A 27,895-nucleotide genomic window follows, 5' to 3' on the forward strand; every position below is an offset into this window, starting at 1 on the left:
ACTCGGTATATCTTAAATACGAACACCTCTGTTTTTGTTTTTTCACGAGTTAAAACTTCTTCATGAGCAATAAAACTGCATTTTAGTAAGATGAACTAGAAAGTCTAGAATCTAGTTAATTAACAGATATTTCGTTTTTACTTTTCTTTTTTATAAACAATGAAACCCCGACTAGTGTTAAGTAATATGAGTTTCTGAAGGTTAAACTCAGATCAACACACATGGAAATTGTACAGATTGAGAAAGAAGACTGCCTGAAACTTTGTTTTTATCAGTCACTCCAGTTGTCTTTATCTTCGGCTACTTCATCTTGCACCTGCACACAGACAAAATCTTGATCACAACAAGACTCAGAGTAACCTCTAATATGAAAGAAATTGAACTAGTGATAGAATTTAGCTCAACCATTTCGTCTTCCACGGATCCGTCTGGTGACCACACAAGTATTTGTCTATCTGCGCCACTTGTGTATAGTTCCTATGAGCAAGTATAACAAGTAATTCGGATTTAGAGATGTGTGTGTGAGTTCAAGCAAACCTACAAAGTCAAATGACTAGCGAGAGACTTGGGAGAGATTCTAAGGATTAAGTACTACCTGATCATTGGAATTAAAGCAGCAAGTGTTCACGCTTTCGTAGTGTCCACGAAGCTTCAGTGTTGTTCTACCTGACCACATGCCAAAACCCTGAAGACACAGTTGCAGAACGATTCATTGAATAATGCAAGCAATGAAATGTAATGATTTGCTGATAAAATAATAATAAGTTAGTGACTACCTTCACAGTCTTCATGCACGGAACAAATACAAGAGCTGGATCATCGCTTGTATCCATTTGAATCGCTTTGTTTGTCTGGATGCGTCCAGTTTCAAAGTTCAACAGGGTATTGCGTCCAGATTCAATATCCCACAATCTATTCTTGAATCCGACCCTGAAACATAATATGCAAATAGAATATATCCATTAGACTTCGGCCAAACTGATACAGTTAGCCAAGGATCCATTCGGCCAAGGAAACATGGGTCATGAACTTAAAGACTTTTTAGTAACTTTCAAAATCCACCAACATGTGGCTCCTATCACATATATCGAAAATACTACTTCTAGGGTCCCAATGGCATCTAACTTGTTATGCTAATCATGCTAATATCACAAAAGAGGCATATTTAACCAGCAGATGCTGCCTATATACCAGTTGTTGAAAGAGTTCGAAGAAATTAGCCATGAGAATAAGAACTTACCAGCACTAAGAAGATACATCCCGTTGTTAGTTGCCTTTAAGCCAGTAACAACACCGTAATGAGCCGTAGCACGATCTAAGGTAGATAACATTCCAGGGTGAAGTCTCTTCTGTGGAGACTTTTCCACTGAAGCTTTAGCGCTAGATGATCCCTTTAAACTTTGGCTGCCAGTTTGTTTATTCTGCAGTGTCTTCAACCTATTTTGACCTCCCAAAGAAGATTTTGCAGCTGAAAAACTCTGTACAAGAAGATAATAAAATTACTTAAAGGGAATCCCCTCTCAATAAAACAGAAATTGATAATCCATTTCTCCTGTCAAATATAGGCTAGTATTTAAACTTGTCTTTACAAGAATTTAAAGTAGTAAAAAGAATGTACAAGTTTGAGGAACAAACCTTACTGCTAACCGCTGGTGGCTTTAAAACTGGTGGTCGGACCCCAAGTTGTGTTTGTGATTGATCTAGAACACGCAAACATCCAGCACGTCTGATGTCCCAGAAACGTATAGCACCATCACACCCTCCAGTATACAAAATCCACTCGCTGGAAGTAGACCATTCCACTGACATAACGCCATCTGGCATAATCATCACAACAAGACAAGTTTAAAGCCTGTTCTTTTAGCTTTTTAAACTAAGGAGTCATGGCATGAGTATAGTAGCTTATTGTTCCAGTAGCCATCCATCAATTGATTCTATATAACAAAATCTGATATACTAGTATCTTTTTGCAAAGGAAAGAAAAGTAGTAGTAGCATACCACGGTGACCAGATAACGTGTGAGAGAAAGCCCCAGAAGCTATATCACAGAGGCGGACCTGGACATCTTCAGTACCAGCAGCAATCAACGTGTGAGACATTGCCATAGAAGACATGGCAGTTCTATAAACCTTGCCAGGCATTTTGAAATCCACAACTGCCTAAAACATGTGAAAAAGACAAATACTATGAGAGCCTGCCTAGAGAAGAAATAAACAACTGCAACGGAAGTAGTATAGGTACCTGAGCAGTATTGGTATCCCAGACTTTGATGAACTGATCATAAGAACCTGTAACGAAGAGGCCAGTGTCAATGGGATACCAAACGGCAGAGGAAATGGCAAATTTATGTCCATGTTCATGTTGCTTGTCGACAGTAAAAATACACTTGTGCTTGGCAATAAGACCACTTGCCTCGTAATCAGAGGCCCGCTGAACATCAAACACAGCAGCTGAACCATCTGTTGCTCCAGAGAGCAAGTATCTCCCTTCTGTCAAATCAACCTGATTGAATCACATTCGGTTAAAGAAGATACAACAAAAGTAAGCAGCAGCAAACTACAACACAGTAACTCTACTTCAAAATTAAACTAAAAACATATATGAGAGAGAGAGAGAGAAACCTGAAGGGAGTTGACGGAGCCACGATGAGGAGAAACGAAATCTTTACGATTAGAGAGCTGGAGAGACAAAGCACGGCGGGATTTGAATTGATTGGCGAAGGAATTGGAACGAACTCGACCTGTTTCTCTGTCTTTGATAGCCTGCCACATTCTCCTAGCATCTCGTCGAATCAAGTTCACCAGACTCTCTCTCTCTCTCTCTCTCTCTCTATGCCCGGCCGAGTTTAATTTAGTTCGATTGAAAATATCACTTTTGCAATTGTGATCTTTGATCGCCCTCTCTGCTCGCTCTGTAAGAAGAAAAAAATCACGGAAAAAAGAAACCTAAAAGCAAACCGTAAAAAAAAAGAAACAAAAAAAAAATCTGAATCCAAAAAATCACCTCAAATAGAATATTAACTTTTTTCCCATAAACCTTTGGTAAATTCTGTATATTTTACGATTAAAAAAAAAAAAAACCTTTGGTAAATAAATACAATTGGATGGAGTTTACGAGAATGGGAATTGGATTAAAAAAGTACATATATGATGAAATTGTTTTTCTATTTTTGTTTTTTTTATTGGGCAAAACCTTTGGTAAATATATAATTTCATCATATGTGTACTTTTTATCTTTCCAAATTTATTAATTAGTGTTGAAATTAATAAAGGAGAATTAGCTAATTTAGCTTAGAATCCCTAATTATTTGAGGAAATTATGTAAATAACGTTAGTACATAACAGACTTTTTTTTTTATCCCAACAATATATGCAATGTCCTTTTCAATATGTACAAAAACGTGTGATGCTAAATTTTTCTCTCTTTCTATTTGCTAAATTACATATTCAGTTTTTCTATTTTGTGTCTAATTCTGAGTCGTTTAAACATGAGATTTGAACCCTCCTCCACCTCTCTAGGGGTTTTACAAGTAAGACCATCTTCAATGGTATAATTCATAATAGGGGTTTTAAAATTTTTTAAAAAATAAATTTTGCTTTTTTCTAAATTTAAGAACTTCTTCACTTATTTTTCTCTACAATGGTAGAATTCCAAATAGGGTTCTTACGAATTTTTGTAAAAATTTAGGTAAAACAATACTATGTAACAAAACTAACGATTTTGTGAAACAATATGCTAGAAAGATACTGTCAACAGAAAAAAGTTAAGTATGTCTTGTATGTGTTCAAACTTCAAACTGAAGCAATCATGTAGTCTAGGCTGACAAATAGAAAGAAAGATGGAACAATGAGGTCACGAACGAAACCCAAACATTTACATGCTCACGAACGAAAAAGCCTACTAAAGCTAGCTACTCTCAATCAATCAAACTAGGTATGAATTCATTAAAACATTGAGCAGAAGGACTAGACTAAAACAATCGAATCGAATTCGTTAAAAGTTAGCCCATTGAAAATGAAACACTATATTGTCTTTGTATGTTTTCTTTTTCTTTTTTTTAAATGTCTAAATTTAGCGATGTGAAATTTGTTGAGTAATAATAATAAGTCTCGTTGAGACGAAGGAAGCTAGATCAGCCCAAAGGCCCCAAACATATTAGTATGTGATAAGCCAAGTTATGGCACGTCATTAGTGATCACCAAAGCGACAAAATGCAAATATATCTAATTCGTGTTTCAGGAGAAAATAAAATAAAACCAAACTAAAAAAAGAAAAGTTGACATCTCAACAAAGAGAGGTAGTCACATGATTGAAACATACATTTGTCAACTAACACCATTCCAATTGCCAGAGACAATCATTTGTCACCTTAATTTAACTATAATTATTATTTATTTATAAGAGATACAAATATGTTTTTTTAATAGTATAGTATATATGTTTGTTTTAACAACTAGCTAAGCTTAATCATTAAGTGGATTGTCTTACGGTCATAATAATACCCTATTACCATTGCGATCGTGTCGACTTTTTAGATCCGACCCGCTTGTCGGCAAATAAACCAAGAGTATCCGACCCGGTTATACTTATACATAGGTTGTGTAAGACTTCCATTGTTGTATTTGAGTAAATCGTTAAAAAACAAAAAGACTTGTATTTAAGTAAAACGTTAAAAACATTTTGTTTTATGGTCATCATCAACTCTCGTCGTTTATTACTCTAATGTCGAAGTGGACAAAGAGAACCATGACCAGAAACATAAAACCGAACTGGATTTTTACGCAGGTCGGTTTTTATCGATCAGTCAGAATATAAATAGTTATGATATGTTTGGCACTATATCAAATGTTAGTTAGTATATATTTAATTATTATATACTATTTGAATTTTGGTGTATAGTACATTATGTAGCCTGACAATTATTTAATTTCTATTTTAGAATTTATCAGCATATGAGTTATTTAAGACCTTAATATTATTTTCAACTTTGGGTTCAATATCAGTATGGCTTTTGCAAATATATCAATATACCAACACCTGTTACTTGGCACTTTTTGGAATCATATCCCATTGAAAAGGGAAATGCTATTGCTAGTGGTGATTTTCAAGATCGAATTCTAGATATTTATAGAGATGGACGGTGGGAGAGACTCGACTTCTCTTCTTCCTCTTTTGTTGTTAAGCTACAATTTTTACGATGAATCCCATCTTTTTTTCATGTCTCTTAAAGTCAAAATGACATTGCTTGATTTATAGCAACCACAGTCAAATTTTTAGAAAACACACAGAGACAACAAACTCAACTTTTATTAAGCAAAATGCATGTTATAAAAAAACAGTCATCCGAATTCACCTTAAGGGATATCATATATCGTTCTTCTAGTCTTCTAGATTTGGGATTTTGTTTCTATATATATGTACACGGTCTTAATAACATATTTCAAGCAAAAGATTTCGAAAAAGACATTTTTTTTTTTTTTTTCTGTTTATCACATTATTGTGAGAACATATTAAATTTTCTCACATGCATAAGCCATAAGCAATATTTTTTTTTCACACATAAGCAAAATTATTAACAAATACCAAAATAAGATAGAAGAAACAACACTACTAAGAATTAATCATCATAATTTGTCTTTTTAATCGTCTAGAATCTTTTACCTGCACTAATCTTTTGATGTTAAACTACATCAATATCAGATATTGTTAATACAGTATTTACTGTATTCTGTTTTTTCTTTTACTTCTAAAGTTAAAGTCCGTGTATAATGCTGAATTGCTGATAACACCAACTGTTAATTTTTAAGTACATATAATTAGTTAGAATGCCGCCATTATTAGGACCAATAATAAAAGAGATAAGATCCATAATTGCGTAATAGTGAATCTTGACCTTTATTAATTGAAGTCAGTTCGTTTTATAATTTACGTGAAACATAAATTATTATTAACTGGACGAAAATTTAAGCCACCTGAAAAAAAAAAATGTTCCATCGAAAAGATAACTCCATTCTTGCATTTGTTTGAGAAGAGCCCCAAACTTTACAAATATACATAAAAAATCCCACTTGTTTGAATATAGGAAAACAAATTCCAAAAAAAATTAAATATTTAATATTAGAAAAATACCTCCGAATCAGAAAGCATAGATACGTTAATGATGAAGTCTCTCTTCATCACACACCAACTCTGCATATTAAAATGTTAATTTTTCTATTCAATGAAATAATAATAATCATCTTACTATATAATAATTAACAATATAGCAAAATTAGCATACATATTGTTGAAAAACATATAATCCATAACTTTCATTTTTTTTTAAATGATCTATATATTGTTAAAATAATTCATATTGTTTTTAGTAGTAAAAGTTTATGATAAATTAATATTAATCCTCACGTTATAGAATTAGGGTTATTTAATAAACCTTTAGTAGCGTGAAGTACAATTTAGGGAAAATTACTAAGTTAGGGACTTGAATGGTAAATGTTGAAAAAGAAAAGAGTTATCAGAATGAGCTCTTTCGTCTGCATCCAAAGGCTCTGCCTTTAATCAGAGCTTCGGTCACGGTTTCCAGAAGTAATTACGATCACATACATAAACACAAAAGCCCCAAAAAAGCTCGAGAAAAGAGAACTCTGAAGAAGAATCATAGAGAGAGAGAGAGAAAGAGAAAAAGGAGAGATTTAGCTTAGTAGCAGCTTTGTTGCGGTGCAAAGAAGCAAATCTGACAGTTCTCAGAAACAAGAGAAGGGGAGGCAAGGAATCGAAGATTTGTTGCTTCTTTCTGAAGAAGCAAAGTAAAATGCTATACCAATTTTAACATTTTTCTTCACTAAGGAAGAGAGAGAGAGAGAGAGAGTAAAGTGTGCGCAAAAAATTGGGAATGGAATCGATCTCACTTGGGTCTCTGCTCTTTTGATCTGTAAGGGAAATTAAGCTTCTTCTTTGTCCTCAAGTTTCGACCTTTTTGAGGAACTGGGTTTGATCCGAGATCTTTCCTTTTTTCTGAAGAGGCGTCTGGTTACTTTTGGTAAGTTTCAAGCTTTTGCAAATGGGTAGAAATTGGCAAGTTCCAATTGCAATTAGAGCAAGTTATTGAAGGATTAGAACTAGGGTTTCTATTATAGAACAGTCTTACTCTGTAACGGAGTTGATTTTAAATTCTGGAAAAAAAATTGGGTCTTTAGGTTACTTCTGGGTTTTTTGTGTTGAGATTTGACTTTGTGTCTTCAGAAGCTGATCCCATTTATGGATTGACTATTGATTCTTTTCAGGTGGTTCAGTTTAAGACCGTTGAGTTTCAGAGATATATGTTTGGATTCATATGTGATCGGATAAGACGTTCCTATTGGCCAGAAGTGAATTGTGGTCTTACCGGGCTAGCGTTTTGTTTGAGTCTTCATTAGGTAGGATAGTAGCGATGCCTCCTTCCCCGGCATTGAGATGCTCTCCTGGGAGGGAACTTCCTGGGAAGAAACACAGACGAGGCCACAGCATTGAGTATGGGATACTGTTCAGAGATAAAGACGACGATCTTGCCTTGTTTAGTGAGATGCAAGACAAAGAAAGAGATAGTTTCTTGCTTCAGTCATCTGATGATCTTGAAGATGCATTTTGTAAGCTTTTTTTTTTTTTTTTTTATCTATTGGCACTGTTGTTTAGGGAGATGATTGGACTTAGAGATTGTTTCTTGCTCCAGTCATCTGACTGTTATCATAATTCTTAACTTTTTTTGATCTTTCTATTTTGGACATTTTATCTTCAGCTACAAAATTGAAGCACTTTTCGGAGTTCACCATCCCTGTTCAAGGAGAGAGTAGCAGATTGCTCACTGCAGAGGGAGATAAGAATGACTATGATTGGTACCTTTCTTATTTAACTTGGATCGTTTCTTATTTTCTTTCTGGTTCATTGTTTTGACAAATCTGTATAATTATCTTTATGCACAGTCGAAATTGGATATCTTCCTTACTTTTAGTAATTCTCAAAGACATTTGCTTCTCCAGCTTCTGATTCCATAAACTTCTTGTTGGCATTACTATAACTATTTTTGTCAACAATTGTAGTAATCTGTATTTTACTCTTTTGGATGCCTATAATTCTCTTATTGTTTCCACTCGTGGTCTTACAAAGCTTACTGGGTTACCAATGAAAGGTTGCTGACGCCTCCAGACACACCACTTTTTCCTTCATTGGATGACCAACCTCCAGCAGCTAGTGTTGTGCGAAGAGGGAGACCACAGAGTCAGATCTCATTATCTAGATCATCCACGGTATCCATCTATACTAAATTAAATTTTATTCTATGTATAACATCATTGATCTCGAATCAGATCTTGTTGTACTTACTAATTTACTATGTGTATGTGTAGATGGAGAAGAGTCGCCGTAGTAGTAAGGGCAGTGCAAGCCCAAATCGCTTAAGCACATCACCTCGAGCTGACAATATGCAGCAGATAAGGGGAAGGCCATCTTCAGCACGCCATCCTAGTCCAGCATCTGGTCGACGATCAGCTACCCCAGTTAGGAGGATTTCTCCTACTCCAGGGAAACCCTCAGGACCTGTATCAAGATCACCGACCCCAACGTCACGAAGAATGATCACTGGGTCAACTACCACAGCATTGCCAGCTGTCAGGGGAACTTCTCCTGTCAGTTCTAGTCGAGGCAGCTCTCCTTCACCCAAAATAAAAGTGTGGCAGTCAAACATTCCTGGTTTCTCCTTGGATGCGCCACCAAATCTCCGAACTTCTTTGGGTGATCGACCAGCATCCTATGTAAGAGGTTCTTCGCCAGCATCCAGAAATGGCAGGGATGCAGTTTCAACACGCAGCAGAAAATCTGTTTCTCCTAGTGCTTCCAGAAGTGTCAGTTCATCTCACAGTCATGAGCGTGATCGGTTTAGTTCTCATAGTAAAGGCTCTGTAGCATCATCTGGAGATGATGATCTTCATTCTTTACAGTCTATTCCTGTAGGTGGCTCAGACCGTACAGTTTCAAAAAGAGCTAGCCTTTCTCCAAATAGTAGAACTTCTAGATCTTCAAAATTACTGTCACCTGGTTCAGCACCGAGAAGGCCGTTTGAGTCTGCTCTTCGTCCAATGGTACATTTTAAGCAGCATACCACTTTTTGGTTTACTCCACGATTCTAGGATTTTTCATTACCTTCTAAAATTTCATGTTTTACTCTACTTGTATCAACATGTTTGCATCCCTGGCTTAGTTGTCTAACATAGAACCAGCAGTCTATGAGAACATATCAAAGAACATTGTTGTTAAGTCTTTCATAACTACCACAAAAATAGCTTGTAACATAGTTCCCATTTGTTTTCTGTTACATTCTGTAGAGTCCAAGTCTCTCCTGCGTGTATTATAGATAGCATACATTAACTTCAATAGTAATTCTGGTATTTTCTGCAGAGATATGTGAAACTTTATTCATGATCTACATTTTTCCTGCAGGATCATCCTAAAAGCCATCATAGCATGTTTAGGCCTCTTGCTTCTAGCCTTCCTAGCACAGGCATTTATTCTGGGAAAAGTAGTTCGTCTTACCATCACATTATGTTAAGACATTCTACTGCAACAGCGGGGAGCAACTCAAGTTCTGGCCAAGTTACAGGATTCATGCCAGACACTAAAGGGAATGATCCAGTCCCTGTATTCCAATCCGAAGTTGAAAATTTGGCTTATCGGGATAAACATGGAGAAAGTACTACCTTTGGCATGGTAAATTTATCAAATGAAAGTAGTAGACATGAGAGTCATGAGAGTTCTTTCAGTGATCAACTTGGTGATATGGATCAAGGTTATGCTGTTGAATGCGAGTCTAGCGGGAATGAGGAAGTCAGCCACCATGATTTTGATGTTGAAAACAGTTCGATTCATGGTAGTCTTCATGTAGGCAGTGAATTTTTAGAAGGGGTCGCTCTTGAAACTATGGAGGTTTGTGTTAGATGTGGTTCTCACTATCGTGCCACTGAAGCAACGAGAAGCGAGATAAATATTTGTCCAGAGTGCAGGGAGGAACACAGTTTCGCGGAAACAGGTTCCCCTGGAACAACAAGAGCGCTTGATGATAATTCCCCAAAGCAGTCTGAGGATATTGTCAAAGAAAACAAGTTATATGTTGAAAATATTCCTGTGATAAATGTGCTAGAATCGCTGCCTGCTGTTATGGTTGAGGCAGAAATGATGGAGACACGAGAAAAGATTGAGCAGTATGATGATTCCTATGACCAAGAACAATATCATCTGCACGAGAGCTCTATTTCCAGGGATTTGGAAGAGCAAAATGTGGATACGCCCAATTACCAGGATGGAACTCAGTCTTCTACTGGCGGTGGTCTATTGAGTATAGGCACAAAAAATACTCAAACTCAGCTTTCTGATAAGCATCATGATGATGTGAAGATTGATTCTTCAGGACGTGGAGACGTTCCTTTGCTTATAAAGAGATCGGTCAGTATGAAGTCACCTGTTGTTCAAGCTAACACCTCCAGTTGTTTCACCAGATCATATGAGGGCTTTTCTTATTTAAGGGATAGAAGTATTAGTCTTAGAAGCTCCACAGAAACTGCTTCCGCATCGTCATCCTGGGATTACGGTTCCTCTATAAGAAAGGGAAGCCATATACGACAACGAAGCGGTAGTACACTTGACTTGGAGACTCATAGATATGATACCAACTCCAAGTCCCTGAGCACCATGTCATCTTCATCTGGTATGTCAAGTCACGCTTTGCAGGCTCTCAATGTCATGCCAGAGGACAGTTTTGAAGTGTGTGCTGCCCAAATGACATGTACGGACGTTGAAAATCACAAAGAATCTCACACTGAAATCCAAGATTCGGAGAGTAAAGAAATTAATGTGATGAATGCTGATTTCAATGAAAACGTTGGTATTTCCGCCAATGTAGTTGGTGATCTGGCAGAGCACAATCCGGTGGTAAATGACGATGGATGTTCTGAAAATGGAGATGATGTAGTCAACACTTTGATAAGCAAAGTGGAGACAAGAGAATCACCGGCACATGTAAGGAGCATATCGGACTTAGGAGCCTCATCTAACACTGATGACAGCTCTTTGAATGATCACTCTAGGCTACAAGAAAAGGATGGAAACGAAATTCCTTACGGTTCATCCACCACAACAGCCTTAGAAATAGAACCTGAGAGTTGTAGACCCGACACACCTGGTGTCGGGGTTCATGGTGAAGTTCCCGAGTCAGAATGCAACCTAAATGCAGTGGAAGACTGCTCAGAAAAGAGTATGGCACATCCTTCTGTGGACCACCACAACTCCTTGGTTCCCGCAAATGAAATTTTAGGTAATTACTTTCAGCTTTCTCATCTGATACTGGCATCTCACTGTGCTTTTACTGTTGTTTGTTACATATATTTTCTTACAACCTTGCGTAAGTTTAGACATGGTTTTCTTGGTCTCTGCAGACGAGTCGACCGTGCGTGTGGAGTGTCCCGGTGGAAAAGAGCCGAGGAGCCTCACGCTGGAAGAAGCCACTGATACAATACTGTTCTGCAGCTCCATCGTTCATGATATAGTGTACCAGGCTGCAACATTAGCAGTGGATAAAGCAAAGGATGTGCCAGATGAAGAAGAAATGTTGCGTCCAACAGTGACAGTACTTGGGAAGTCGAATGCGAACAGGAGTAGTTATGGACTTGGCGGTGGAACGAAGGCGAAGAAAAAGAATGCCAAATCCGGAAAAGCAAGTCGGAAGCAAACGGAAATAGAGGAGAAAACACAAGTAGTTGAAATAGAGAATGATGAAAATGCAGGTGAAGCAGTGATGATACGTAACGTAGGAGTTCCTCCTGGTAAAGGAGAGAATTTGAAACCTCCGCCTAAGCTGGAGTCCAAATGCAATTGCTCAATAATGTGATATGATTCACTCTTTCATAATTTTTTTTTACCTAGTAAATTTTTATGTTTGTTTGTTTATAAAGTTTGTGGTTGTTTATTTTTGTTGTTGTTTCGGTTTTGTTTGTGTTTCTCTTGTAAGATTTAGAGGTATTTACGTTTGTTGCAGCTAATTTGTGAGAGAGGATAAACACGATTTGGGTTGCCGGTTAGTGGCATGAATTGTAAAGTTTTTGTTTTGATTTGATTATTATTATCTTCATTATGTGTACCAATAAAAACTCTTATGTACTCTGTTTGTTCCTTCATATGAATGGTATTATCTTTGTTTGTGTTTGCATCTGACACACACATTCAATATAGGGATTTTACTAATAAATCCATAATCTTTATTTGCACTATATTATGATGGATTACTAGTGTTCAGATGTTAGGGAGTAGGGACCAAAATGGGAAAGGAAAAGGAAAACCAAGAGCATCAGTACATATATACACACCACACAAAAACAAATTCACCTAAACAGTTCAAACGCACAAGATATATGGCTTTAACTTATATTATCTGATCAACATCTTCAAATAGAACATATAAAAATCAGTTTCTTTTATTTTTAGAAATTTGCTGAGTTGTGTAGTATTTAACTCATAGAATCCAATAGCCGTTGTGTTGTATTATATGTAAAGAGAGACTATTAATAAAGTTGGAAGCAACCAAACCAAACAGAACACATGCTTATGTGTTTCTCGTATGTGATCATCTAGGGGTGTAAACATGTGCTTAAAAGGGATGACCATACGAGTATGAATCCATATCACAGAAATATATATTCAGAGATTGGGAACTTGTAGTCCCTTTGATGTCCTCAGAACAAGTTAGAACTGAATCAAAGGGTTCCTCCTTTCAACGGCAGGCCTAGTGTCCAGATGTAGGGACCAAAATGGGAAAGGAAAAGGAGAACTACTGTATCATCCCCACGATTAATGCACACACGCATACATATACGCTAATAACTTAGCCCTTCCTTGAATTCAAAACACACACGACACGAAAACAAATTCACCTAAAACAGTTCAAAGGCACAACATATCTGTATATATTTTCTGATCAACGTCTTTTTGGACCTCCAGTCCGGAGTCTCTTAGAACGATGCTCGGCATCTTTATCACTCCAAAAAGAACCCTGGAGAGTCAAGCATCCCGAATGCGCATCGATGACTCTTCTAATGATAGCTTTGCGTTCAACATGGTCACCAATCTCATGATCAGCAAGCGGTGGGGACTTGGCCAAGCCCTTAAAAGTAATGTAGACATGTGCCCTTTTGGCATTGAGTCTCTCATCCGGGGGCTTCTGATCTTCTTCCTCAGTTTCTATCACAACTTTCAGAATATGAAGCTTGGGCAGACCAGTCTGCAATATCATCTGCAAGCAACATTAACAGTTTTGGTGATCGTTAATAATTTATTACCAACAGTCATATATATGGTATGTCATGTCATTGTTATGCAAAGAGAAAATTATACTTACACCAAACATCCCTCTATCAGTTGCACAAATCAAAAGTTCCAAATAGAGAGAAATCCAATCAGTGGTTTGCCACTCTGATTCCTTGAGCTGCAAAATTAAAGCACGAAAAATATGTGATCAGCACTACTGCTTAAAATGATTAAAATGATCATGCTGTGTGTTTCTTAGTAATTTTAAAAAAAACTTACGTACCACGTAAAACCGGTTTCTATCATCATTCAAAGCATGATCTGAAGGCCAATCAGGCAATCTACCTTGGAAGACGATGACACCATCTACGACACCATCTGACACTGACACTGACACTGCGCTACGATGATCAAAGTGAGGTACGAAGGGCTCCTTGGGGGTCACTGCCGCTATGACACAACATTATTAATCAGCAAGTGAGATTTGTTTTTAATTATGGTACTCTCTTGATCACTTGTATTTAAACCAAAAAAAAAAAAAAAAAAAATTAATGCACCAAAATTATATTAGTCACCTTCATCTTGATTTTGAACTACTACTTTTTTAGGTCTAGCAATAGAAACGGCCACATCCAAACTGTTATACTCCATTTCATCAACTTTAACCTGAAAGGTTTGCTGGAATGGAGGGATAGCTGCTGGATCGTGTGCAAGAAGAGTAAAGTAGTAGGAAGACACAAAGCTCATTGTCGAGATGCATTTCTGTACGGCATCGAGCTTGAAGTTTGTCCCCTGACAGAGATCAGATGAATTCAAAGAGAGAATTCAAATTCTTGGATGTGGTATAACACAGGACATGTTGATGAAGCACCAAATATATATATATAGAGAGCGAATAGTTATTGAATAATGAATATTACCTGCAAAATATTGTAACGATGGAGGCCCAACAAAACATAACGCTCGAGCATGAGCTTATAAGTATGACGAATACCTTTGGGTCCACAGTGGAAGGGAACCAGTCCCCTAAGTACTACTGGACATCGATACTCATCGATATCAAAACCCTAATTAAAGAAGATCCCCCATCATCAATCAGCAATGTAATTAATCCGAGTTAGCCTAAAAGCGATATATATATATAATATAGAAACCCTAGATCTAACAAAATATATACTATTCAGTAATCAGTTTAGGTAGCAATCCCATAAACAAACAACACTATATAAACTATATAATTTAGGGTCAAGAATATAATTTATGTGTGAAAAAATTAAATCATATGGAAGATGATCGAAAGAATGTTACATCGGATTCCGCCGCTACACGCCAGTATTCCCTCACATGACGAGAATATTCCTCCTGCGTAATACTGTACTCCTCACACACCGTCGTCCTACTCATCTTCTCCTCCGCCTCCTTGTCCATTCTTGATTGTCAAAGTAAAAACAAAATTTTACAAAACTGAAGAACCTATAAATAGGAAAGAATGAATTTATTTAAAAAAAAAAAAAACTAAAGAAAATAAAAAAGAATAAAATTTTATAAAACTGAAGACAAAATAAATAGGAAAGAAACAATTTATTTTTGAAAAAAGAACAATTCTTGGATTCACTCCTAAGGGCTAAGGTGAACCCCTTTGTTCACTTCTCCTTATTTTAGCCAATGAAAATCTGACATGTCATAATACATTTAAGAACTTATTCATTCACCTTCTTATAAAATAAGGAAACAAAATCTGTATACATTATTATAAAATTAAAAATTTAAACTGCTTATATATAAACCCAAACCGATATATAATTTCATTCTAATTGTAAAATCTAAACCCTAACCATCTCATTTGTAAACCCAAAACCGACATATAGTTTCGTTCTAATTATAAAATCTAAACCCTAACCATCTCATTTGTTAACCCAAACTGATATATAATTTCGTTTTAATTGTAAAATCTAAACACTAACCACTTTATTTGTTAACCTAAACCGACGTATAATTTCGTTTTAATTGTAAAATCTAAACCCTAACCATTTCATTTGTAAACTCAAACCGACATATAATTTTGTTTGAATTGTAAAATCTAAACCTTAATCACTTTATTTGTAAACCTAAACATAAATCATTTCATTCTAATTGTAAAATCTAAACCAAGCCAATATATAACTTTCCTTAAAAAATTATACAAAATTTGTTTCTTTAATCTGTTTTGCTTTTTAATTTAATTTTGATTTATTTAAAATAAAATAATGTATGCAAAATTCTGATTAGTTGAAAAGGAAGAAGTGAACAAGAAGGTTCACCCTAGAAGTGAACTAAGTATTTTTCTTGAAAAAAAAGTAAAGAAAATTAAAAAAAAAAAATTATTTAAAAAAAAACAATATTTTTAGAAGATAAATAAAATGGCGGGAAAACAAAGGGAAGAAGAGCCCGGAAGGTGGCAATGGCAATGGACCTTTTACACACACACACAAAAAAAACCCAAATTCTCAATTCCTCCCACAAAAAAAAAATAAAATAAAGATTCAATTTCCGATGGATTCCGATTCAGACTCCGATGGTTCTCACGTCTCCGCCACTCCTCCCCGAGACCCATTTCCACCGCCTCCTAGACCTCCTCAGCCACCGCCAAATAAGCCGCCGCCAGTCTCCCTTAAAGTTGCGTCTTCTTCTTCTTCTTCTTCTCACTCGAAGCCCAAAGCTCCAAATCCTTCACATAAAGCTCCAACACAATCTTCTCTTCCTCCTCCTCCTACTCCATCTCCCTTATTCACCAATCTCCCCTTCCGGATCTGCGAATCCAAACCCGTTGCATTCTCCTCTTCCGTTTCATCATTCGCTAGACTCCGAAGCAGAGCTCCTCTTACAACATCTGACGAGAAATTGAAACCGGACGGCGTCGATTATGTGCCGGAGCCACCTCCGGTAGTAGCAGTAGCAGTAAACGCACCTCCAAAACCCGTTAGGAGAAAGCCTCCGAATCTAATCACCGATACTATAACTTCTCCGCCGGTGAAACCTCCGGTGTTTCGTACCACCGGTAACGGCGAGGGTAATTTCGTGAAATTGAACTTAAACGGCAAGAGAGGGAAGAAGTTTCCCAGCAAATACAAGGGCGTCTCCAGAACTAAAAGCAGTTACGCTTTCAGAGGGAAGAGATACAAGAAGAAAGAAGCTGATGGACAAGGCGAATCATTGTTGGAGGAAGACTCTGATTTGCAGAAACAGATTGAAGATGAAGCTAATGGTTTTATCAGCTCAGTCGAGGATGCGATTCTTGCTGTAAAGGCTGAGGCTTCTGATGAGAATCTGACGAAGCTGTTGAATTTAGTGTATGGTTATGATTCTTTTCGAGATGGGCAGTTGCAGGCCATCAAGATGGTTCTTGGTGGGAGTTCAACGATGCTGGTGTTGCCTACTGGTGCTGGTAAGTCTCTCTGCTACCAGATTCCGGCAATGATTCTTCCGGGAATCACGCTTGTTGTGAGTCCTTTGGTTTCGTTGATGATCGATCAGTTGAAGCATTTGCCTTCAATTATCAAGGGTGGTCTCTTGAGCAGTAGCCAGGTTTGTGTCACAACATGTTTTTTATATATATTGAGGTCGTTTTCTAGTCGTTAGAAGTTTCTAATGGAGTCTGCTTTGGGGATCTTTTTTATGTTTTCAATAGAGACCTGAGGAAGCAACAGAAACATTGCGGAAACTTAAAGAAGGCATGATAAAGGTATGTTCTATTAGGAAGTTTTGGACGTCTTTACCTTTGATAAGACTGGTTGGTATTGTTTAAGGAACTTAGCCACGGGTTTATTGTATACTTCAGGTTCTCTTTGTATCTCCAGAGAGACTTCTCAATGTAGAATTTTTGTCAATGTTTCGCTTGTCTCTATCTGTGTCACTTGTTGTCGTGGATGAGGCACACTGCGTATCAGAATGGTGAGCTTCTTGGCAACTGGTAGACTGTGTTTCTCTGTTGACTGTAGTATCTACTGCTTTTCCTTGTTATGGTTGTCTTGGTGATTAAGAGCTAATCTGAACAGGTCTCATAACTTCCGCCCTTCATATATGAGACTCAAGGCATCAATGCTGTTTTCTGAACTCAAAGCAGAATGTATTCTTGCGATGACTGCAACCGCCACTACTATGACTCTTCAGGCTGTCATGTCTGCACTAGAGATTCCGTCAACCAATCTTATTCAGAAGTCACAACTGAGAGACAATTTTGAGTTGTCTGTCTCATTGAGTGGAGCTAACAGGCAAGTGCTTTGTTTATATTTTCACCTTTTTGCTCCTCCTCTAGTTTTTACTGAGTGAGATCTGAAATTAAACAGTTTGAAAGATCTATTGATTTTGATGGAGTCTCATCCATATAAGGAGATTCGAAGCATCATTGTGTACTGCAAATTTCAGGTGAAAGTACTTGATACTCTACAGTTTTTTTTTCACGCTTTACAAAATATATTTTTGATTTCTTACTGTATCATGCATGATGCTAACTTAAGCAACTTTGGGCGGTGTTTGCGCAGTATGAGACTGACATGATAAGCAAGTATTTACGCGATAACAACATCAATGCAAAGGTTGATTCCATTTTAAAATATCCGATATACCTGTATGTATGGCTGATTACACTCTAATCAAGCTTAACTCGATCTATCCAGGGTTATCACAGTGGTCTTCCTGCGAAGGACCGTGTTCGCATTCAGGAGTCATTTTGTTCCAACAAGATTAGAGTGGTGAGAAAATAAGTTCACTGATTTCCATACGCTTTGTGTCCAATTTACACATCCAAACTACCACTGAAAGTTAAGCAGATGTCAGTATTCAAATATTTTTTTTATGTTATGGAAGGTTGTTGCAACTGTGGCATTCGGCATGGGACTTGACAAGGGAGATGTTGGAGCTGTAAGTCTAATGCAAACCCTTAGCATGCTTGAACATATCTTCAACTACTCGCATCTTGTATAATAGTATACATGCTTCTAAATTTTCTGAGTCTGCTTTAGGTAATCCACTTCAGCGTGCCAGGCAGTTTGGAAGAATACGTTCAGGTTCAAACCTTTTTTGTTTCCAGGTTCCTTTTCAAGCTTAGTGATCACTGTGCACATAACGTTCTCGGGAAACTGATTGAAAACGTTACAGGAAATTGGACGTGCTGGTCGCGACGGGCGATTGTCTTATTGTCATCTCTTTTATGATAATGAGACATATCTAAAGCTTCGGAGTCTTTCACACAGGTGATTGGTGTGGGAATTATCATCTGTCGTGGCATTGAATTAAGAGGATTTTAAGCTTACCTTTGCTTTTTCCCTTTCTTCTTCAGTGATGGTGTCGATGAATATGCAGTTGGAAAATTTCTCACCCATGTGTTTTCCACTGAGACAAAACAACATGAGAAGATACGTTCGCTAGTGATTGAATCTGCCTCTCTCAAATTTGACATGAAGGAAGAGGTTTGTTTAAAAACTTAAATGTCATTTCTTGAAACCCATTGTTCTCTACTTTATATTATCAAGTGTTTGATCTTGTGAGATGGTGGGCGGAGAAAAAGGTTTTAGAAAGGATATTCTGAATTTTCACTGTGGATCTGGCAGGTTATGCAAACGATTTTGACACATTTGGAGCTGGGGGAAGTTCAATACCTACGTATGCTTCCACAACTTAACGTCTGTTGCACTTTGAATTTCCACAAGGTAGGGAAGCTGTTAGCTGAATACTTTCGTGTTTAGTGTTAAGTTCCAATATATTATGTTAATGGTGTATCTTCGAGACTTTTGATGCTCAGAACCTTGTTATGCTATATGTGCAGTCTTCTCCAAACACTCTGGCTGCACGAAATACCATAGTTGCAGCAATTCTAAAGAAGTAAGTATTTTATTCAGTTTCTTCAGCTTTGCTGGTCAAGCGATTCTGTAGAAGTATTAAAGTTGCAGCAATGCTCACGACTTCTCTGTTGTGTTTAGGTCTCACGTGAAGCAAGGGTTGTATGTCTTCGATATACCAGCTGTGGCCTCTAGTATATTTGTTGCAACAACAAATGTCTTAGCTGAGATTCAAACTCTGAAGGTTGATAACACTTTTCTCTCAAATATGAATCTGTGGTTTAGTACCAGATATCTCAAGTTTCATTTCATCTTAATTAGCATATTTATCTAAACAAGGAAGCCATGATTGAATTGCATGTATTAAAAGTGAAGAAGAAACTTTAAGTCTACAGAACGGAAGAACAAATGAATTGAACATAACAGATAGACACATGAATTAACTTCAGGGGTATAACTCTAGTACAATATGGAAGAGATACTTAACTAGTATGGTTTTGTGATAAAGGTTGATTCCATCTCTCTATGGACTATTGGTATAGACTTTACTGAGGGAAATGTATATAAGGGTGAATCATGTTTCCTCTGTTTTGTTCAATTGCTTGCGTTCTGTTAAGAACTCTTTTGTGTGAGTTCCACTTGAACTCAAATATAATTGATGGTGTTGAGTACTTGATCTTGAGGTTGATTTTCTAGCGCTGTTAAGATCTTGTTCGTTGATATGTCCTTAAAATCATTGTAGATGAAGGGGGAAGTAACATACGAGTTGAAGGACCCCGCCTTTTGTTACACAATCTTAAAAAATCCAAGGGAAATATGTTCATTGTCCAGTCATCTTACCAAGTGGCTCACAGAGATTGAAAGTTGCAAAGTAAGTTCTTAAGTTTATCAACTGCAGCTAACAGCTCCTCACTCTTCCTTGCTTTATCTTGATAGAAGTTCCAAGAGGTGTGCTTATATGTAGCGATAATTTTGCATTTGATATAGGTGAGAAAACTGGATATTATGTCTAGTGCAGCTGTGGCTGCAATCAATGTCTCCAACACATCAGAACTTAGTTTTGGTGCCAAGCAAACTCTGAGCCTGCAAAGCAGAATTTTGGATTACTTCAATGGTGACGATAAGTGTGACACTCCGAGCAAGACGACTCAAAATTGGTACTAACAAGATATTTCACTTCTACTCACATATATATTCCAAATTATATAGTGCATAGCAACAAAGGAAATTAAAACTGGGGCTGTTACATACCTTCCCCTCATTATTTTGGTTTGTCAAAGTCTTCTTTGCATTAAATTGATCAACATTTATATTGTGGATGCAGCGCCTTTCTACGAGCAGACATAAAGGTGAAGATCCAAGAAGCCACATTGTTGTTTCTACATTTTTATTTTGCCTTGTATCAAAAGAATGTTCAGCTAATGTTGTGGGGAAAACAGGTGTTTTTGCAGAGTAATCGCCAGGCCAAATTCACACCAAGGGCCATCGCGAGAATAATGCATGGAGTTGGAAGTCCAGCCTTTCCAAAATCAGTCTGGTCCAAGACTCATTTTTGGTATAGCATCATCATCTAAACCAAGCCATGCAAGTGATTGTTTGATGATGGATTGTACATGTGATTTTATTGAAATATGGCTTTGCAGGGGAAGGTATATGAGCGTAGACTTCCGAGTGATAATGGAAGCGGCACAAACAGAACTGTTCAATTTTGTTGACAGAAATGCAGCTTTAGCTACATAGAAAACATTATCGAGTGGGACATGAACATCTACACAGCTACTTGACCAATAAATAAGGGAGTCATAGTGAATCACAGGTAAAGTCACATATTCTTCAGCCCAGTTCGGATGAGAATGATAGATAGCAATTCTAACTTCTAAGAGAAAGATGTAACATGAGAGAACTAGAGGCTTTGAGTAGATTATGACTGGAATAGAATATTTATACTAGAAACTTGACCTTTGAGCTTTGTCTGGATCAAAAGCTGTATTGTAGTATAGTTATTTTCATTGTTTTGGTCGAATATAATTATTTTCATTTATTTGTGTGTATTCTAACTTAAGATTCATTGAAATATTTAATAAAGAGAAATTGTGTCATACGACAAATGGAGGGAATTGTGATGATCAGCAAGAAAAGATAGAAAGTTAATCTTTGTGTTCAAAGAAAGATGTGATAAAATAGAATATGTACACATATTAGGCTGCAGTGCAGTCATGTTAAACATTAGATCATACATAGTTAGTTCATTCCTTGGCCGGCGCCACTGAAGTAACCACCATAAGACGACGGGTAAGCATCATACTCCATGGGTATGGTTCTGGGTGGCAGCTGTGGTACATAACTTGTAGACATCATAAGCTGATCTTGGTATTGCTGCTTTCTCTTTTCGTAATCATGCAAACCGCAAGCCATCGTGGTGAAGATACGAGCCGTGAGTTCGCTGTCAGAACCAGCGTGATGAGCTATTCCGACACGCCTCATCTGTAACGCATCTGCTATCTTCTGTAGTCCGTAATGGCTACTTATCCCGCTGCATAACTCAGCTATTTTCTTGACATCAAAAACATCTCCCAGAAGCGTCTGCACAGCCACCTCAAAACCTTGGGAAGTCTTAGGCAACGGTTCTCCTCCGGTTAAGCCTTTCACTAGATAAGCCTTGTCGTATGAGCCTTGAAAAGTAACCCAACTCATTCTTTTCGTCTTAAGAATCTGAGCAAACTCTCGGAAGAACTCATCAATCCCGATTCCTTCCTCACGTATCTTGTCCAGATTGAGACCATTACTTTTCAGAAACGCGATAGATTTCTCGTTGTAAGCGTTAACTGATTCGTCGAAATCAGAGAAATTAACTTCCCATGTTCCACGGGTATCTCCGTTACCGTCCAAGAACGTAAACCCTAATTGAATCAGATTGGTATTGTCGACGTTATATTTCATGTCTCTGTACCGGATTTGCTCGCACGCTTCTATGGGAGTCTCCAACAAGCATCCGGGAAACTCTGTATCTACAGCGATGAAACAACTGTTTCTCAAACAATCTCTTATGGCATCCATCTCTACTTCCTTGTTCCATCTCCAAACTTCACCACCACGACTTTGCTTCATCTCTTTGATTTAATCTTATTTAAGGGTTCCGAGAGCAACTGTTTTATTAATTTTCGGGGACGAGAAAAAGCGAATAATGAACAGTGCATCCTGAGTCATATATAAGATTAGGTTTTTACTTTTTATTTATACAAAAGATATTTTTGTTCACAGTTTCCTTTTGTTTTTCTTCAGCAGGACACACAAAACTTTCCATTTTGTAATGGAAAATAAAATGTTCGCGTTGACTTTTGACTCATAGTTTCTTTGTTCTACACGAGTTTTCCTTTTCCGTTTCCAAAGCGGTTTACAGTTTTTTAACACTAAACCGAATTGAATTGCTATGACAAAATTAAAGTCTCGACTCTGTTCTAACTCCAAAACCCTTTTCTTTCTTTCTGGGGATGTTCAAACATACCAACTTAAGAACATACCAATTGTCTCTCTAATAACAAATCTTCTTAAGAAAGCTTTTCTTTTCTATTCTTTATGGGAACGAAAAGAAATTGTGCTTTAGTTGAATTACTGAATTTACGTTCTGAGGCATCAAATTTATTTCTGTCCTTTACGAGCAAGAAACCGTTCTCTGGCTGCTTCAATCCGACTCTCCACATTCTCAATAACTGCAGGTGTTTCTGCATCGTCCTTAGACAACTCCATCTTCTTCTCAGGTTCTTTGACAGAAGTAGCCGGTCCACCGCTACACACAACAGGTTAGACAATACCGGTCAATTACTGAATGCTATAACAAAACTGGGACTGAAGTAGCTACAAGAGTAATGTTTTGTTTTTACCTCAGTTTTCTGACATTTAATTTCTCGATCTTTCTTTTGATGGGAGCCACCCATGACATTTCTACTACACAAACATTCCGCATGAACGGCCGTGTGGTGGAAATCAGCTCATGGAACACTACGTAGTTAGGCAACATTCCGTCCCTGTCGGCAGTCAACACAGATGATGGATGCACCTAGAATCAACCGAAAAAATATCAACATGTGGATGATCGCACCAAACTGGGAGACTTACACATCCTATTTAGTTTACAGTTTTGCTATAGATCTGAGCTAATGATGTATTAACAAATCTGACACTGTAACAGATAAGAGAGACTTGGACTGAGAAGTAATAATACCTGGACTAGCTGGGACGAGAAATTAAGAGTCCGGTATCCATTGTGACGAAGCATTCTCTCCGCAACTTGGTTTGCATTACCAACGCATAGAGCTTTCCTCAACTTCCTGTAGTCGTCTCCGCGTGAATTCTTCCTTCCATGTGCACCAACTTCCAATCGATCTGGCTTGTCAAGGAGACCAATTATTTTAGTGACGGTTGATTATATATTATGACACACCCAACGAAAGCCATCGAGTGATATTAAGTTGATTCTATGGAATCTTGTTGTGTAATGAAACCATACTAACCTTTGGATATTTTCTGCATAATCTGACATAACTGTCTTCTAACATCTTTGACAAACACCATCCCTCGCATCTGCAAATTAATTTTCAGCAAAAGTTATATTTCTTTCTAAAGGCATCAGGAACCTACAATAATGTACCAAAAGAGACTATCAAAACAATGGTAGTATATATTTCATCAACTCCCACAACTGATAGGTATAAAATTGTATAAAGCAGAAGATACAAACATGAACCCCCACCGAAGTCACGTCTCAGTAATGAAGGGAGTTAATATGCTATATAGGTTGTATTAACTGCAGCGAACAGTATATAATTGACCACCTTCTGAAGTAAAGCATTAAGGCTTTTGATGTCACCATGCTTTTCACGTGGGATACTTGAATATGGATAGGAAAAGAAGAAAGAAAATGGAACAACTACCTGCATGCCATTTTCTTTGCACCATACAGGATCATAATTATTACGGTCCCAAGACTCGAAAATCTGTAGCAGTTGAATGTGATCACCATATCCGGATCCATCAGGAAGATTAGAATCATCATGCTTCCTCTTCTTTTCACTGGGTTTACTATCATGCAAGCACAAACCATAAAAACAAGAGTTGATGCATCTGTATCTAGACAATGTGATTTTAAACATTTCATAATCTGACTCAGGTATTGTATATAGTAAAAGCTAACCTCCTAGCAGGAAGTAGTGTAGTCTCTGCTGACAGCATAGCAACGACTGTTAGAGCTTGTGATAAGCAACCGCTTTCATTCGCTTCTATTAATGTTCTTGACATTGATGGTTCTAGTGGAAGCTCTGTTGAACCACAAATAAGCTCAGTATGAGATAACAGCTCAAACTATAAGAAAAAAAATCAACAATGAAAAAACTGAACTAAAACATACCAGACATTGTCCGTCCAATACTAGTTATTGCTCCATTCGCATCAATTGCATCAATGAAATACAATTGCTTCAATGCATCTTCTAATGACTCAGCTGAAATTACAAGTAGGACGTAAACAAAAGATATATTATCTCACTGGAAAATTCAAAAATATCACAAACTAAAAAGAAAACCAGCAGATTGTGCACTACAATCCATTTACTTTGTCGACATATTTATAAGAGGCATCTAACTCCAAATAGAAATAAGTTCTTACATGAAGGAGCATCAAGAAAATCGAAACTGAGAATGTCAATATCAGGAAGATCCAACGATTTCAAGTATAGAACACTCCCAGCAAGAGAAGTTCGTTGTATTTCAGGAATTGTTGCATCAAGGAAGTCATCTCGGTAGACTGCCAATGGGTATAAACGATAACATTTCCCAGGTCTTGTTCTCCCAGCACGTCCTGCACGTTGGTTAGCTTGCACTCTGGAACACCACAATGAAACAGAAAAAAATCCGAAGAACAATAAGCAAATAGGAGCTTGATGAAAACTGGAGTAAAAAACCACTGGGATTCCTGACTAAAAAATGTTATATCTGATGAGGTCCAATTGAACCACTATAGTTCCTTTTTGAGCCAATTGCAGATATCTTTTTCTAGTTAAGGCTATACATATCCTCCCACATCTAATACAAGTTCATTATATGTCCAATAGATTAATACAAGGTTTATTATATATATAGCAGGCCATTTAATGAGGATGAAGGTTGAAACCAGACTCATTTGCTTACTTGCTAATTTGAATAACATCAAGAGAATACATTCCACTTGATGGGTTATATTGTCTTTGCTTCACATACCCGGAATCGATTACATACCTGTCAGAGAAAAACAGGGCTAGGCTGAGAATGCTATTGATCTCCAAATTGTCAAAATATTATCTAAATTTTGCCTAAAATGCAGACATGAACACATGATACATACAAAGACGACTACCGGCAACAGTGACAGGACAATCGGAACAATCAATCAGATTCAAGAATGCAGAATAAGTAATCTTCTCAAACTAAATGCAGTTTTAAAACACTTGACAAAGAGACAGCACGACCTACATGTATACATAAATATCTCAATCGTCTGTTTCAAGTAAAACTCCAAAAATGGAACTCACAGACGTGATGGTGAACAACATGTACAGAAATATGAAGTGAACTAAAAGGAGCGAGGAATATAACAAAAAGCCGGCATCAAATATCCGATTGATTCCATTACTAAACCTAATTACACTATTGCAGTCGTCAATCTTCATGATTACTATTGAATGTTATATTATATTTACTCAGTTTTTTACAGTACCTGACTTAACTAACAGCATCGTGATGAAAGTATCGATATGTATGCAATAAATAATTGACATATGGTAGATACCAGACATGAAAACCAAAAAATAACATGATAAATTTAAGGTTTAGAGTTTCTTACACAACCCCATCCACAGTAAGAGAAGTTTCAGCAATATTTGTAGCAACAATGAATCTGCGGCAGTTTGGAGGAGGAGGACTGAATACACGAACCTGCAGAAATGGTGAAAGTCAAGACAAATTACCAAAACCTTTGGAGACCACCAAGATACCCCAATTACCCAGAAGCGAAGCTCAGAAATAAATACTGGGTCCAATTTTTTGTACCGAGATTCTATAAATCTTTACCTGCATTTCAGGTGGTAAAGAACCGTGTAGAGGATAAATGATAGCATCCATACATGATCCTTCAGCTAAGCTTCGTACTTTTTCCTCTAGCTTTGATACTAACTTTTCTATATCATCCTATTAAAACCAAGATAAAGTAAGACAGGACACTAGAATCTAGATAGTTCTGCCAGATACCAATGAATAAAGTTGAAAAAATGAAACAGACCTGTCCAGTCATAAAGATTAAGATATCACCTTCTGGCTCACGAGCATGTATATCTACAAGTAACAACAAGATTTTTTGTAATGTCAGAGAGAAAAAATAGTGTCAAAAGTGATTAACCAAATCAGACAGAATGACAACAGAAACACTAGACCTTGAACATACCAATTGCTACTTTCAGAGATGACTCAATATAACTGACAGGGCGCTCTTTGCTGTATAATATTTCCACGGGATATAATTTTCCAGGAACATTCAACACAGGGCAGCCCGAAAAGAATTCAGAAACCTTTTCACCGTCAAGTGTTGCAGAGGTTATAAGAACTTTAAAGTTGGACCCGCGGATTCTAACCAACCGTTTCATTAGACCCAAAAGAATATCCCTGATAACAAAATGGACCAAGTTAAGATATTTTCTAGAGCCTTTGTGCATGTTTGAATGAGATCTAAATGCCATACGAAACAAGGTACTGAGCAAACGGAGATAAATTCTAGATACAGAAAAGACCTTACGTGTTTAAACTTCTCTCATGAGCCTCATCCAATATGATAACGGAATAATCATCAAGCATTGGATTTGACAGGCTCTCACGAAGTAGAACTCCATCTGTGAGGTATCTGGGAGCACAAAAAAATCCAACAATGAGGAGACCAAAGCCAAATCATGTGAAATATTGATTAATACTAAGCATTTATACATCTTCCATTACTTAATCCGTGTTTTGCTTGAAGTTCTGTCCTCGAAACGTATAGCATAGCCAACATCTTCTCCAAGAGGTACATCAAGCTCCTGTGCAACTCGCCTGACGACCATAGCCAAAGAAAACTAACTTGTATAAAATTCTGACATCTAAACGAAACCAACGAAGACGCAAAATAAGTGAATGAACGGAAAAAATCACCTGGCCACGGAAACCGCAGCCACACGTCGAGGCTGAGTAACGGCGATGACGCCGGACTTTGTGTAACCATGCCGATGAAGTATCTGAGAGAGCTGAGTACTTTTCCCAGAACCGGTTTCTCCGATTACAACTACGACTGGATTCTTCTCCACTACTTCCACGATCTTCTCTTCAAACTGAAGAATCGGCAGATTCGCCATGTCACAGAGATACACACTCACAGAACCTCTCAAAATTCAGCAATCGACGAAAATAAAACTATAATCTGCCTATTTCTTCTACTTAGCTTCAACGAAAACGCATCCTCCGGCGAACGACGCGGTAGGTTCACAGTACAACGAAACCCTAATCGCACTCCGGCACTACGAGAACCTTCGAATTAACACAATTTTTCCTAAAACCTTTCGATTCAAAACTCTTCCATCTTATTAAGGATTTACAGATTTTGAGAGAGTGAGGAAAAAAAAATCAAAAACAAGCGTAACTGAAGACCCTCTCGTTCCTTCAGAGGCTCTTGTTCTTATCTTATATATATTTCGTATCTCGTCCTTT

At 37.3% G+C, this 27,895-nt stretch overlaps 5 protein-coding genes and 1 pseudogene across 6 annotated transcripts; 2 read left to right on the top strand and 4 right to left on the bottom strand.

Annotated features, from left to right (window-relative positions):
• Nucleotides 1-129: 129 nt before the first annotated feature.
• On the bottom strand, nt 130-2,942 carry LOC104757114 (WD repeat-containing protein ATCSA-1-like; annotated as a pseudogene). The gene is made up of 9 exons (XR_015585713.1): nt 2,622-2,942; nt 2,242-2,502; nt 2,000-2,159; nt 1,636-1,817; nt 1,241-1,478; nt 777-930; nt 596-685; nt 406-477; nt 130-316 (listed from the first exon to the last, which is right to left on the bottom strand). The product of XR_015585713.1 is annotated as a WD repeat-containing protein ATCSA-1-like (transcript).
• A 3,512-nt stretch (nt 2,943-6,454) lies between these two features.
• LOC104757115 (uncharacterized) lies at nt 6,455-12,167 on the top strand. The gene is made up of 7 exons (XM_010479832.3): nt 6,455-7,036; nt 7,281-7,622; nt 7,772-7,868; nt 8,162-8,279; nt 8,379-9,110; nt 9,469-11,335; nt 11,457-12,167. Exons 2-7 carry the CDS (start codon nt 7,427-7,429, stop codon nt 11,906-11,908), a joined length of 3,462 nt encoding a protein of 1,153 aa, XP_010478134.2. The 5' UTR covers nt 6,455-7,036; nt 7,281-7,426; the 3' UTR covers nt 11,909-12,167.
• A 523-nt stretch (nt 12,168-12,690) lies between these two features.
• LOC104759460 (putative UPF0725 protein At1g28500) lies at nt 12,691-14,770 on the bottom strand. The gene is made up of 6 exons (XM_010482382.3): nt 14,629-14,770; nt 14,241-14,387; nt 13,896-14,112; nt 13,604-13,770; nt 13,412-13,498; nt 12,691-13,306 (listed from the first exon to the last, which is right to left on the bottom strand). Exons 1-6 carry the CDS (start codon nt 14,746-14,748, stop codon nt 12,992-12,994), a joined length of 1,053 nt encoding a protein of 350 aa, XP_010480684.2. The 5' UTR covers nt 14,749-14,770; the 3' UTR covers nt 12,691-12,991.
• Nucleotides 14,771-15,749: 979 nt separating this feature from the next.
• Nucleotides 15,750-21,177, top strand: LOC104757116 (ATP-dependent DNA helicase Q-like 5). The gene is made up of 19 exons (XM_087494422.1): nt 15,750-16,884; nt 16,988-17,041; nt 17,138-17,250; nt 17,355-17,570; nt 17,646-17,724; nt 17,841-17,894; nt 17,976-18,050; nt 18,166-18,219; nt 18,321-18,365; nt 18,457-18,551; nt 18,638-18,767; nt 18,909-19,007; nt 19,124-19,179; nt 19,278-19,380; nt 19,879-20,007; nt 20,124-20,293; nt 20,461-20,485; nt 20,576-20,691; nt 20,780-21,177. Exons 1-19 carry the CDS (start codon nt 15,853-15,855, stop codon nt 20,874-20,876), a joined length of 2,742 nt encoding a protein of 913 aa, XP_087350548.1. The 5' UTR covers nt 15,750-15,852; the 3' UTR covers nt 20,877-21,177.
• A 96-nt stretch (nt 21,178-21,273) lies between these two features.
• On the bottom strand, nt 21,274-22,398 carry LOC104757117 (putative CCR4-associated factor 1 homolog 3). The gene has a single exon (XM_010479836.2). The coding sequence runs from the start codon at nt 22,242-22,244 to the stop codon at nt 21,378-21,380; it is 867 nt and encodes a 288-aa protein (XP_010478138.1). The 5' UTR covers nt 22,245-22,398; the 3' UTR covers nt 21,274-21,377.
• A 41-nt stretch (nt 22,399-22,439) lies between these two features.
• LOC104757118 (putative pre-mRNA-splicing factor ATP-dependent RNA helicase DEAH4) lies at nt 22,440-27,865 on the bottom strand. Its single transcript, XM_010479837.2, has 16 exons — nt 27,344-27,865; nt 27,152-27,244; nt 26,955-27,059; nt 26,607-26,824; nt 26,445-26,497; nt 26,237-26,353; nt 26,010-26,101; nt 25,319-25,405; nt 24,798-25,012; nt 24,541-24,633; nt 24,328-24,451; nt 24,068-24,215; nt 23,648-23,717; nt 23,359-23,519; nt 23,018-23,193; nt 22,440-22,923 (listed from the first exon to the last, which is right to left on the bottom strand). The coding sequence occupies exons 1-16, from the start codon at nt 27,541-27,543 to the stop codon at nt 22,776-22,778; spliced, it is 2,100 nt and encodes a 699-aa protein (XP_010478139.1). The 5' UTR covers nt 27,544-27,865; the 3' UTR covers nt 22,440-22,775.
• Between the last annotated feature and the right edge of the window lie 30 nt (nt 27,866-27,895).

The sequence above is a fragment of the Camelina sativa genome, chromosome 17 (genome assembly GCF_030686135.1).
Source record: "Camelina sativa cultivar CO46 ecotype springtype chromosome 17, ASM3068613v1".
In the NCBI taxonomy this organism is placed as follows: Eukaryota; Viridiplantae; Streptophyta; class Magnoliopsida; order Brassicales; family Brassicaceae; genus Camelina; species Camelina sativa.

Bases quoted from the DNA above. Each gene is read 5' to 3' on its own strand.
- LOC104757115 (XM_010479832.3), top strand. From the start codon at position 7,427: ATGCCTCCTTCCCCGGCATTGAGATGCTCTCCTGGGAGGGAACTTCCT. The intron at 7,869-8,161 runs GTACCTTTCTTA...TACCAATGAAAG, and splicing joins GATAAGAATGACTATGATTG to GTTGCTGACGCCTCCAGACA. The intron at 9,111-9,468 runs GTACATTTTAAG...TTTTTCCTGCAG, and splicing joins AGTCTGCTCTTCGTCCAATG to GATCATCCTAAAAGCCATCA.
- LOC104759460 (XM_010482382.3), bottom strand. From the start codon at position 14,748: ATGGACAAGGAGGCGGAGGAGAAGATGAGTAGGACGACGGTGTGTGAG. The intron at 14,388-14,628 runs GTAACATTCTTT...TTCTTTAATTAG, and splicing joins GTGTAGCGGCGGAATCCGAT to GGTTTTGATATCGATGAGTA. The intron at 13,307-13,411 runs GTAAGTATAATT...TGTTGCTTGCAG, and splicing joins CTGATAGAGGGATGTTTGGT to ATGATATTGCAGACTGGTCT.
- LOC104757116 (XM_087494422.1), top strand. From the start codon at position 15,853: ATGGATTCCGATTCAGACTCCGATGGTTCTCACGTCTCCGCCACTCCT. The intron at 16,885-16,987 runs GTTTGTGTCACA...TGTTTTCAATAG, and splicing joins GTCTCTTGAGCAGTAGCCAG to AGACCTGAGGAAGCAACAGA. The intron at 18,051-18,165 runs GTGAGAAAATAA...ATGTTATGGAAG, and splicing joins GTTCCAACAAGATTAGAGTG to GTTGTTGCAACTGTGGCATT.
- LOC104757117 (XM_010479836.2), bottom strand. From the start codon at position 22,244: ATGAAGCAAAGTCGTGGTGGTGAAGTTTGGAGATGGAACAAGGAAGTA.
- LOC104757118 (XM_010479837.2), bottom strand. From the start codon at position 27,543: ATGGCGAATCTGCCGATTCTTCAGTTTGAAGAGAAGATCGTGGAAGTA. The intron at 25,013-25,318 runs GTAAGCAAATGA...GTGGTGTTCCAG, and splicing joins GATGTTATTCAAATTAGCAA to AGTGCAAGCTAACCAACGTG. The intron at 22,924-23,017 runs GTAAAAACAAAA...TGTTGTGTGTAG, and splicing joins TTAAATGTCAGAAAACTGAG to CGGTGGACCGGCTACTTCTG.